Below are 11,240 nucleotides of genomic sequence, written 5' to 3'. Positions count from 1 at the left end.
TCATATAGTATTTGATAAAACAATATGATTTGTTTGTTTCCATTTATTAGTATCCACTTAGTATTTGAAGCTCATAAAATTAATGATTAAAAAATAAAATTTCAGTCTATATATGCAGACGATGCCAACACAAACTAATATTTATAGTGATATATATGCAATGTTAGTTAACAAATCTTTCAACTTTGATATTGATCGTTAAAGGAATATGAGTGCCATATACTAAAGGTGTGCAGAGAAATGCACATTACAAAGTGATATTAGAGTTCAACTGAAACAAAAGTGTCTTTGAACTATAACTTAGAAGGTTTAACGGTTTTGGTCCGCAATGAGAAGATCACGAGGTAATTGTAATGCATATAAGTTCCGCAAATAAGATAGAAGATGAGGAAAGTTGAATCTAGGTGAATTAACACTATTAGACAATGTATATAATTAGCATTTTCAAGAATTTTGGTATGTTTGAGATTTGATTGTGTATCTATATATTTTGGTGGTGAATGTAATCGAATCACAAAGAGTCTTAACTACTGGCAATTGATTTTTTTTTTTTATCGGTTCTCATCTTGATCCCGATGGCAATTTTGACGGTGAGTGTTATAGAGAATCACAAAATGACAAAAGAGCCAAATTAGGAGATTATAGAGGCATTATGGATTTATGTTGTACTCAGAATTGGGCCAATGCCCACAAAATACTAATTTATGAATTGGGCCCAATTCATATATTTTCCTGATTATTGAATTTTATAAATTTATGCTAATTCTCACAAGATTTTCTTTTCTTTTCCTCTATATGTTGCTTTTTGGTAATGTGAGATTATTGCATTAACTATATTTCATATTTTGTGATATCCTTTTGGTTCTTTTCTCCTTTTTTGGTATTTATGATATTATGATTTTTAAGAAAACCATACATAAAACTTAAGGAATTCCTCATCAAATTAAGCACTTCTTAAAAGTAAAAAAATTGGATATTCTTTTTTTTGTCGTCTAGATTTATTATTAATTGCAAATTATGAGAACTGTTACATAGACGATTCTACAACTGAAATTCCTTCCGACCCTTACTAGATTCACGACAGACTACACTTCTTTCTTCGTAATCTTGATGAATACCTTCAATGATCCACGACCTGGCGACACTTCCTTCTATGCGTAGAATCCTGGCGAACGGCTATAATTGTACATCGCTGGAGATCTCTTGCACACTTGCCTCCATTAATCTGCAAATTTGTTAATAAATCGCAATACCTGGGACTCGAACCCCAGACCTTTTGGTGTAGAAGCATTAATCAACTCTTGGTCAACCAATGGGCCAAGGGGGTTTCCACAAAAAATTGGATATTCATAGCTGGGAATTTGATCCAATAATCAAATTCTAGTAAATAAAAAGTCTGAGTCTTTATTTATAGAAAAAGTAAAATATCCAGTTATATAAAAGAAAATGTGAGGTTTTTAAATTTGTGTAATAGTTTAAAAAAAAAAGAGAGCAATATTCCAAATTTTAATACAGATTCATAAGAAGGATCCATAAGACCATATTTATCGGGCCAACTATGGCCCTGTTCTTAGAATATTAAAATAATAAACATTGGGTTTAGAAGGTTTAGAACAGGTGAAGTGGTCTTGGGCTAGATCAGTTTTAAGCCTGTTCTCGGGGTGACGTGTCGCGGATTGGGTATCATTTTTGATATCGAAAATCTTTTTTTATTTGGGCCAAAATCGAAACACATATTTGATTGAAACACAGAGACCAGTACCAGTATCAATCGGAAAAAAAAAAACCAATTCGAGAATCTAAAAACCCAGAACAATTGTATTTTGTGTTTCATTTTTTTTTTCAATCAATTTTAATATAAGTTTCGTTTTTAATGTTTTCAATTTTAAAAATAATTTTTGTAATTTTTAAAAAACATTTAAAGTTTTTGATTATTAAATTATTAATTTATAAAATCTAATCATGTTCTACCAATAATCACTTACTTTACAAAAGATCTTAATTAAAGCTCTTATAATATTTTAATATTATTTTTCCCTTAAGATCAATCTTCAAAAATATACCTTTGCATATGCCAGAAATTGACTAAACCGGATCTGGTCTTCGAAATAGTGACGACGCGTGTCCCCCGGTCAGAGAATTGCCGTCACAATCACGCGGAAAAAGTGCGACAAATCAAACCTTAACCGTTAAAACCACGTCGTTTTATATTCCCACAACCGAACCCCCTTTCCTTCGTTCGTCTCTCTATAATAAAATCTCTTGAGATTTTTGCAAAATTCGTCACTTCAATTTCAATTTTCAGATCTCAAACTTTTTTTCTCTTTTCCGATTCCAATCTTCTCTCGTCTGCTTTCCTCAAAGGTACGTTTCGTCTTCCTTCTCATAGCTTCCGAAGAATCATTCCCAGATTTAGGGTTAGGTATTTCAATTCTCTGATCGGATTCCAAACCTGTTGTTTCACTGTTCTAAATCTAATGGGAATTTCTCATGTTTTCTCCAGGTTTTTTCATCACTTTATGCTTCACAAGCGAGCTAGTGAAGCTAACGATAAGAACGATAATAGCATCATCGGTTCCGATTTAGCATCATCTAAGAAACGCCGTATCGATATCACTGATTCTTCTTCGTCTGATAATAAGTCTTCGATTGTTGCTTCTGGTAGTAGTAGTAGTAGCGGATTTCACGGCGATAGCGTCGCTCACCAAATCGACATGGCTTTTGGTAATTCGAACCGTCAGGAGATTGATGAAGATCTGCATAGTCGGCAGCTCGCCGTCTATGGTCGTGAGACTATGAGGCGTCTCTTTGCTTCGAATGTTCTCATCTCGGGGATGCACGGGCTTGGTGCCGAGATTGGTATGTATTTCGTATGCGTTGTTATTAGAAGCTGTGATTGTTGGTATTCTTCAACATCAATCTTCTTCATTCGTTTTTTTCAGCTAAGAATCTTGTTCTTGCTGGTGTGAAGTCTGTGACCTTGCATGATGAAAGAGTTGTAGAGCTATGGGACTTATCTAGCAACTTTGTTTTCTCGGAGGATGATGTTGGCAAGAATAGAGCGGATGCTTCTGTTCAGAAGTTACAGGATCTTAACAATGCTGTGGTTGTCTCTAGCTTGACCAAAAGCTTAACTAAAGAGGATCTTTCTGGTTTCCAGGTTGGTAGATAACTCGTTTGTCCTGTTATTGGTGAGGCTTTTGTGTACTGTATTGTTCGGTAGATGACTTGTGAGTTTATGATAACACTGTGAATGAATGGATTGTATAGGAGTGGGTTGTCGATTGTCGTTGCATATAAGAAATGGTTGTTGTCTCCTTTGGTGTTAGGCTAGTTCTATTGTTTATTGGTATTGATATGGAAGATTGGTGTCTCTTGTTGGCTGGTTTCACGCTGATAGAATCTACTTTTTTGTGAAACAGGTTGTTGTTTTCTCTGACATAAGCATGGAAAGAGCAATCGAATTTGATGACTATTGTCACAGCCATCAGCCTCCTATCGCTTTTGTCAAGGCTGATGTCAGGGGTCTTTTCGGCTCTGTCTTTTGTGATTTTGGGCCTGAATTTGCGGTTCTTGATGTTGATGGAGAGGAACCCCATACAGGCATCATTGCGTCTATCTCTAATGAGAACCAGGCATTTATTTCCTGTGTCGACGATGAGAGGCTTGAATTTGAAGATGGCGACCTAGTTGTTTTCTCAGAAGTTGAGGGTATGACAGAATTGAATGATGGGAAACCAAGGAAGATAAAAAGTGCACGGCCATATTCATTCATTCTTGATGAGGACACTTCAAACTATGGAACATATGTGAAGGGTGGTATTGTCACTCAAGTGAAACAGCCAAAGTTGCTGAATTTCAAGCCACTGAGGGAAGCGCTTAAAGATCCAGGGGATTTTCTATTTAGTGATTTCTCTAAGTTTGACCGCCCTCCACTTCTTCACTTAGCATTCCAGGCACTTGATCATTTTAAAGCTGAAGCTGGCAGATTTCCTGTTGCTGGCTCAGAAGAGGACGCTCAGAAGCTTATATCGATTGCCACAGCCATCAATACCGGGCAGGGTGATTTAAAGGTGGAGAATGTTGACCAGAAGCTTCTACGACACTTTTCCTTTGGAGCCAAGGCTGTCCTGAATCCCATGGCTGCAATGTTTGGCGGTATTGTTGGACAGGAGGTTGTTAAAGCTTGCTCTGGAAAATTTCATCCTCTCTTCCAGGTAATATTTATTTTCTATAGACTTGTGGGAACACGTATTTTAGTCTTTGCATGCCAAATTGCCAATTTCCCTGTTCGAGTTAAGAATTTTAAACACAAGAATTAAAACCCAAAGCTCTCTCTTGTTAAAACCGAATCAAAGTAACAAGACAAAAGTTGAATAGCACCCAAGAGTAATAAAATCCAAAGCTCTCTTCATATATTAGAAGCTAAAAAAAAGCTGTTTAGATAAAGTAAATAAGGAAATAGAAACATTATCTTATACGTATCCCCCTTTTTCTAATGTTTATGTTGCGTGAAGTTACAGCTGCTTACTCTTTTTTTGACACTTGCATATTGTTTATAGTTTCGTATTGGGATCTAATATTGAAATTCTTTTTTTTTTTATCAGTTTTTCTACTTTGATTCAGTGGAGTCACTACCCACTGAACCTCTGGACTCGAGTGACTTTGCACCAAGAAACAGCCGGTATGATGCCCAAATATCTGTATTTGGGGCCAAGTTCCAGAAGAAACTTGAAGATGCTAAAGTTTTCACAGTAGGGTCTGGTGCTCTTGGCTGTGAGTTCTTGAAAAATATGGCTCTGATGGGGGTTTCTTGTGGAAGCCAAGGGAAGCTGACAGTGACAGATGATGATATAATCGAGAAGAGTAACCTCAGTCGTCAATTTCTGTTCCGTGACTGGAACATCGGACAGGCTAAATCCACAGTTGCTGCTTCGGCTGCTGCTGCTATAAATCCCCGCTTCAACATTGAGGCCCTGCAAAACCGTGTTGGCGCTGAGACTGAGAATGTATTTGACGATGCCTTCTGGGAGAACTTAACTGTTGTCGTCAATGCACTGGATAATGTCAATGCGAGGCTCTATGTTGATTCGAGGTGCTTGTATTTCCAGAAGCCTCTCCTTGAGTCTGGAACTCTTGGTGCAAAGTGCAACACACAGATGGTTATCCCACATCTAACTGAAAATTACGGTGCCTCAAGGGACCCACCAGAGAAACAAGCCCCCATGTGTACAGTGCATTCGTTTCCGCATAACATTGATCACTGTTTAACTTGGGCTCGCTCTGAGTTTGAGGGTCTGCTGGAGAAGACTCCCGCTGAAGTGAATGCATATCTCTCTAGCCCTGTTGAGTACACTAACTCAATGATGAGTGCTGGTGATGCTCAGGCGAGGGAGACATTGGAGAGGATTCTTGAGTGCCTTGACAAGGAGAAGTGTGAGACCTTCCAAGACTGCTTAACCTGGGCTCGATTGAGGTATTATCACTCTCTTAATAGTTAGGTTTAGATAGTCTAGTCGTAATTATGGAATGAAAGAATGTATGGTGTCTTACTCATGTACTGCTACAGTCTCTATTTTTTATGCTTTTGGCATGTGCTTCACCCAGGGTTTGTTAATTATTCTTTGAAAAAATCATTAGGAAACTAAAAATCAATTTTTAGGAACAATGTTAGAAGGTAACTTCATTTCGCAACAGGTTACAACTAATATGTAGACGTCGGAAGAAATTGTTTCCATCCTTTGTGGAGTCTGTGATTTTTGCAATCATTTATGTGTTTCTTATGTTATGTGACTAGGTTTGAGGATTACTTTGTGAACCGTGTCAAGCAATTGATATACACATTTCCTGAAGATGCTGCGACTAGTACCGGATCTCCATTCTGGTCTGCTCCAAAAAGATTCCCTCGTCCACTCCAGTACTCGTCTTCTGATCCAAGTCTCCTTAACTTTATCACAGCAACTGCTATTTTACGAGCAGAGACATTTGGGATCCCAATACCTGAGTGGACCAAGAACCCAAAGGAAGCAACCGAAGCTGTGGACAGAGTGATAGTCCCAGACTTTGAGCCAAGGAAAGATGCGAAGATTGTGACTGATGAGAAAGCCACCACTTTAACCACTGCTTCGGTGGACGATGCTGCAGTCATCAACGATCTCATTGCTAAGATCGAGCAGTGTAGGCGTAACTTGTCTCCAGACTTCAGGATGAAACCAATTCAGTTTGAAAAGGTATATATCCCCCAATGGTTATTCGTCTTCACTGATATTGACTTGTCTTGTTTAAAATTTTTTGCTTAGTGTTTTCATTTTGAATCTGATGTGTTTGTAGGATGATGATACAAACTATCACATGGACGTGATAGCGGGACTAGCCAACATGAGGGCGAGGAATTACACCATCCCTGAAGTCGACAAGCTGAAAGCAAAGTTCATCGCAGGGAGAATTATTCCAGCCATTGCTACTTCAACAGCCATGGCTACTGGGCTTGTCTGCCTCGAGCTGTACAAGGTCCTTGATGGAGGACACAAAGTGGAAGACTACAGAAACACGTTTGCCAACCTGGCACTTCCACTCTTCTCCATGGCTGAACCAGTTCCACCAAAGGTGGTGAAGCACCGTGACATGGCTTGGACTGTTTGGGACAGATGGGTTCTCAAGGGAAACCCAACTCTTCGTGAGGTGTTACAGTGGCTGGAGGACAAAGGGCTTAGCGCATACAGCATCTCTTGTGGAAGCTGTCTTCTGTTCAACAGTATGTTCCCAAGGCACAAGGAGAGGATGGACAAGAAGGTTGTGGATCTGGCTCGGGATATCGCGAAAGTGGAGTTGCCGCCTTATCGCCACCATCTTGATGTAGTGGTGGCTTGTGAGGATGAAGATGACAATGATGTCGATATTCCTCTCGTCTCTATCTACTTCAGGTGAGAATTTTCAAACGAAAAACAGACAGAATGAAAGAAAGATGAAACTCTTGAGAGCAAATTTGTGTGTTTTTGTCTCTGCATCTGCCCTACGTATTTTCTTTGGATGCTTGTGGGTGAGATGACTGATTTTTAGATTGCGAGGGATAGAGACCCATTTTATCATCTCTCGTTCTATTTCTAGTCTTTCTTTCTATGTACAATTGCTGATGTGTGTTTTACACACCCGTTACCATCTATCTGAACATGCTTTCTATCAAACAAATCTCGAGCTTTCCTTTTTCCATGTCTTCTTGCTAGTAGTGTTTCACGATAAGAATACGAAACAAATCTCCCTTAAATAAGAATTACAGAGAATAAGTTGAAAGCAAAGAACTAAAAATATAATTCTAATGTGAAGTCTAGAGCACCACTTTAGACTGATACATAATGCTCATACTGATGATAAATGTACCTTTTGCATATTAATTCTAGTTTTCGTTTATTTGAGAGAGGTTCAATTTATTTGGGACACTACAATAAGTACACAACGCTTATTATTTCCTACGAAAAAAATATTTTCTTTTAAGAATAGATTCAGTTTGAAGTAAATAAAAATATTTAGGTATTACTGAGACGGATTTTTGACTGAAAGTGCCACAAATGTAAGAGTTCTGAGTTCTGACGATTTGAGACTCAGACTTGACTCGATCACCAAGATTTATCAGCACCTTCATCGAATTGGCCAGACCCAACAACCCGAAAATCAAGCTGTTTCTGATGCTTGGTACGTCTTCTTTCATCAAAATTATCCCATCCCTCGAACTACCACAACACAAATATCCTTGTCTCAGTTCAAAAAAACGAAGAAAGAACTATAGACTCAAACATGAGACTCTGAACAAACAAACCTGGCGGAGAAATTCAACGGTTATCTCTGTGTTGTGGAGTCCTAAAGTTGAGAGCTGCAAACACATCTTAAATAAAGCCGTTGGCAGCGTCTTCAATCCCGTGTTGTTCAGCTCCAGTGTCTTAATACCAAAACACTAAGTCAGACTTTGTAAACCCATGTCCATGGAATAAAGAGTAGTCAAAAGATTGATTTGATTTACCCTTAGATTGCGCAGTTTGGTGAATGTCTCGGGAAGTTCTGATAGAATGTTTGCTGAAAGATCAACCTCCATGAGGAAGGAACAGTTTCCGATACTCTCGGGAAGGCTAGTTATTCTGCAGAACACAAAAAAGATTGAGAGACCATTGAGAAAAGTAATAAATGAAATAACAATGCTAAGACTGTAACTTGTGTCTTTTCGATCAATTAAAAGATATGAGTAAAGATTATTTGCCTGTTATTGTTTGCTTTCAAGATCTCAAGCTGTGTTAGAAGTCCTAACTCATTTGGTAAACTTGTCAACTTGTTGTTGGTGACATCGAGCTGTCTAAGAGATATCAGTGAACCCACTGCTGCTGGCAGAACAGTTAGACTGCAAAAGCCCAATCACAAAAACGATTTCCTCATCTAAAACCATTCGACATTCACAAGTATAATGTTGTGTTCTTAAGTCTTAGTGATTACGGTTTGTGCATAACTTCAAATCAATTTTTCCTTTAGTTTACGTTGTCGAAAAACTTGTAAAATGGTAGCACTGAAGGCATGTCTGATATCTACTAAGAAAGACAAGTTCCGAGAGTGAAAGCGAAAAACTCACTTGTTATGGCTAATGGACAGAAGCATCAGGCGCTTCAGAGATGCTATCCCTTCCCATTGAATGGATTCATCCGATAGGCCATTTCCTTGAAGGAGCAATTTCTACAAATGCACTCATATTATAATCCTTAATTCTTCACTAAACAAAAAGATTTGAAATATACATGAAACTTAGGATTTCTCACCTGCATAGAACCAAAGGAGCTGATTTTGGCAGGTACTTCTTTGATGAAATTTTCACTGATGTCAAGTACTCTGACTCCAGATCCACAGTCCCACACTTCTTCGGGTATTTCCTTTTCCACAACAAAGAAAACTCAACTAATAAACAATTTAGCAACTAAAAGATAATTCCAAACCAAAACCACGATAATGAACATGTAAGACCTCTATATACCTTCAAATTGGCTTGAGCTAAAGCAATAACTCCTGTGGCTTTCCATCGATCAGTGCGCTTCTTGTCTACAAGGAGACTAGGTTTTCTCTGATCTACTTTATCAGATACAACAGTTCTAGAGATTGGCCTTGTACTAGCTTCCTTAAGTACTGGACCTTCCTGTTCATTTTCAATACAACAACACCTTAACCTCTATTACATTGATCCTCTAATGATCAAGAATCCAAATTTCAAGATTATCTTTACACAACTATGCAACATACAAAAGTAAGAACACTGACCCCTTGATGCAGACCTTGAGAAGCCATTAACATGAGTTTGGCACCACTTCCCACATCAGATTGTTTCAAAGTCGACGTTTCGACCAAAACCTTACCTTTCAAGAAACAAAAATCAGATTTTGAAAAAGACCCATTACAAGGAATCAGCTCGATTAGTGAGAAAAGTAATCAAATTTCAATAAGAAAACCTTTGAAGATGAGCTTCTGGCCACGAGGAAGAACGTTGGTGATTGGTTGTAACAGAGACTTAAGATCTTTGACTGTACAATCTTGTGATACCGAAAGTGGTATTGATTTGCCTCCGAATTTGACGGTAAGCTTAATCGTGGAATCTGCCATTGTTGGATCTTCGAGCTCCATCACAAAGTGATTCTTACCTTTCTTCTTCCGGCTTTGCTTTTACGAAGAAACAGAGGTCCTCGAGTCATTAAAGTTTTTAGTGGGCTCACTATAAATATTTTAATACAGGCCCATTTAAAACAATTGGGCCGTTGGAACTTCAGCATATTTGAGACAAACAAATATTCAAGGGCCAGAATTAAAGTGGATTTGTTTTTGACGGGTGATGGACAATCACAATCCAGTTTACGATTCGATTCTTTTGATTTTGACATTTTTATTTAACTTGGAAGTAGACTGTTGACCAATATTTAATAAATTATTAGGTAATCATCCATGTTATATACGAGATAAATAAATTCTTCAGTCTCTCATTTAATATTTAGAATATTTTTATTCAAATATTATAGTAGAATTTAATAATACTATTCTGAAATGATTGTTTTGGTAAGTTTAAGAATATTCGAATGTGTTTGGCAATTAGAATTAGAATAATCAAAACAGGTAAGAGATAATATTTAGGAATTAATTTGTTTGGTAATAAGTGTAGTAAAACTAGAAAAATGAAAACTAAAATAGGTGAGAAAAGATGTGGATTTGACATGTCATAAAAAACATTATCTTTTAATATATATAAGATTTTTTTCCAGTGAGAATCGAATTTGTACCTTTCTAAAAACTGAAACCATACAAAGTTGTTTCTAATTTGATTTTTATTCTTTGGTTTGATATAAATTTGTTCCATATATTTTTAAGATTGACGTAAATATACCAAAATATTAAAACATAATGATTAATTTAAGGCTGATGAAAGAAAATGAATAAATAGTAACAAAGAAGAAAAAAAAAACGACCAAAACGGAAAACACATAGAAACATATGTAAATGAAAATTTGAACATAAGGATTAATTTAAAGAAAAAATCATTTATTAAATTTAGTTTATAAATTATATTAAAATTAATATTATATTGCTTTTGCGTTTGTGGGGTTACGACTATGAAGGTTTATTGGAATATAAATATATATGCCATGCATATTGTTTAATGTATATGCTGCCAATTATGTTTTCTCATATATGGAGTACAAATTTTGAACAAATAAAGAATCCACAGCACATTAGAAATTCTAGACAAACAACTAGAAATCCACAACACATACAATATGTGGAATATGAAAAAAAAAAATCTTACAAATGAAACAATGGCCGAATTAATTTTTCATGACCAAAAGTATTTGATGGTAAAAACGTCGGTGTCTAGATCATGTTAAAAATTTGAACACTCCCTAGCTACAATATGATGGTATGTTGAGTTTCCGTTTGTTAGAGCTAGAAATTGTTTTTTGAATCCAAATTGTCAATCTATATGTTGACAAATAACTGGAAATTATATTTTGGCGGTAGGAGTTAGAAAAAAAAGTTGAAAGAGATTTTTGTTTCACAACAGATTTGTGGACAACTCGTGGTAGCAGTGACAGATCTAGGAAAATTGTTTGATGGGGTCAAAATAATTTTGTTCAAAAATTATTGAATATTTATCTCACTTTTAAATTGTTTCATATAATGGGTTTAATCTTACAATTGAGTTGGGTTCAAATTTATAATTGAGTTGG

The 11,240-nt window shown here is 36.7% G+C and overlaps 2 protein-coding genes across 4 annotated transcripts in view; one reads left to right on the top strand and one right to left on the bottom strand.

Moving 5' to 3' along the window:
- LOC9317152 (LRR repeats and ubiquitin-like domain-containing protein At2g30105) overlaps positions 1-9,696 on the bottom strand; it is a 25,909-nt gene extending 16,213 nt beyond the window's left edge. Inside the window, exons 1-9 of one of the 2 annotated variants that reach the window (XM_021029267.1) lie at positions 9,477-9,696; positions 9,289-9,383; positions 9,008-9,166; positions 8,796-8,906; positions 8,612-8,712; positions 8,249-8,386; positions 8,015-8,129; positions 7,814-7,933; positions 7,363-7,727 (exon numbers count right to left, since the gene is read on the bottom strand). In XM_021029267.1, the coding sequence (XP_020884926.1) occupies positions 7,614-7,727; positions 7,814-7,933; positions 8,015-8,129; positions 8,249-8,386; positions 8,612-8,712; positions 8,796-8,906; positions 9,008-9,166; positions 9,289-9,383; positions 9,477-9,648 (1,125 nt within the window). In that variant the 5' untranslated portion in view covers positions 9,649-9,696 and the 3' untranslated portion in view covers positions 7,363-7,613. Of the gene's footprint in view, positions 1-7,362; positions 7,728-7,813; positions 7,934-8,014; positions 8,130-8,248; positions 8,387-8,611; positions 8,713-8,795; positions 8,907-9,007; positions 9,167-9,288; positions 9,384-9,476 lie in introns of those variants that run through there. The other variant, XM_021029268.1, reaches the window with a different exon arrangement.
- On the top strand, positions 2,152-7,203 carry LOC9315317 (ubiquitin-activating enzyme E1 1). Of its 2 annotated transcripts, none has more exons than XM_002881039.2 (7): positions 2,152-2,364; positions 2,504-2,859; positions 2,943-3,160; positions 3,423-4,217; positions 4,608-5,476; positions 5,798-6,230; positions 6,331-7,203. In XM_002881039.2, the coding sequence occupies exons 2-7, from the start codon at positions 2,520-2,522 to the stop codon at positions 6,925-6,927; spliced, it is 3,252 nt and encodes a 1,083-aa protein (XP_002881085.1). In that variant the 5' UTR covers positions 2,152-2,364; positions 2,504-2,519; the 3' UTR covers positions 6,928-7,203. The 2 variants fall into 2 exon arrangements, with proteins under 2 accessions (XP_002881085.1, XP_020884925.1); XM_021029266.1 differs by lacking the exon at positions 2,152-2,364 and adding an exon at positions 2,398-2,422 and having other exon boundaries at positions 6,331-7,162.
- Positions 9,697-11,240: the final 1,544 nt, after the last annotated feature.

This window comes from Arabidopsis lyrata, assembly GCF_000004255.2.
Source record: "Arabidopsis lyrata subsp. lyrata unplaced genomic scaffold ARALYscaffold_4, whole genome shotgun sequence".
NCBI classification, from domain to species: domain Eukaryota; kingdom Viridiplantae; phylum Streptophyta; class Magnoliopsida; order Brassicales; family Brassicaceae; genus Arabidopsis; species Arabidopsis lyrata.
This window is presented reverse-complemented; position numbering and strand designations above follow the sequence as displayed.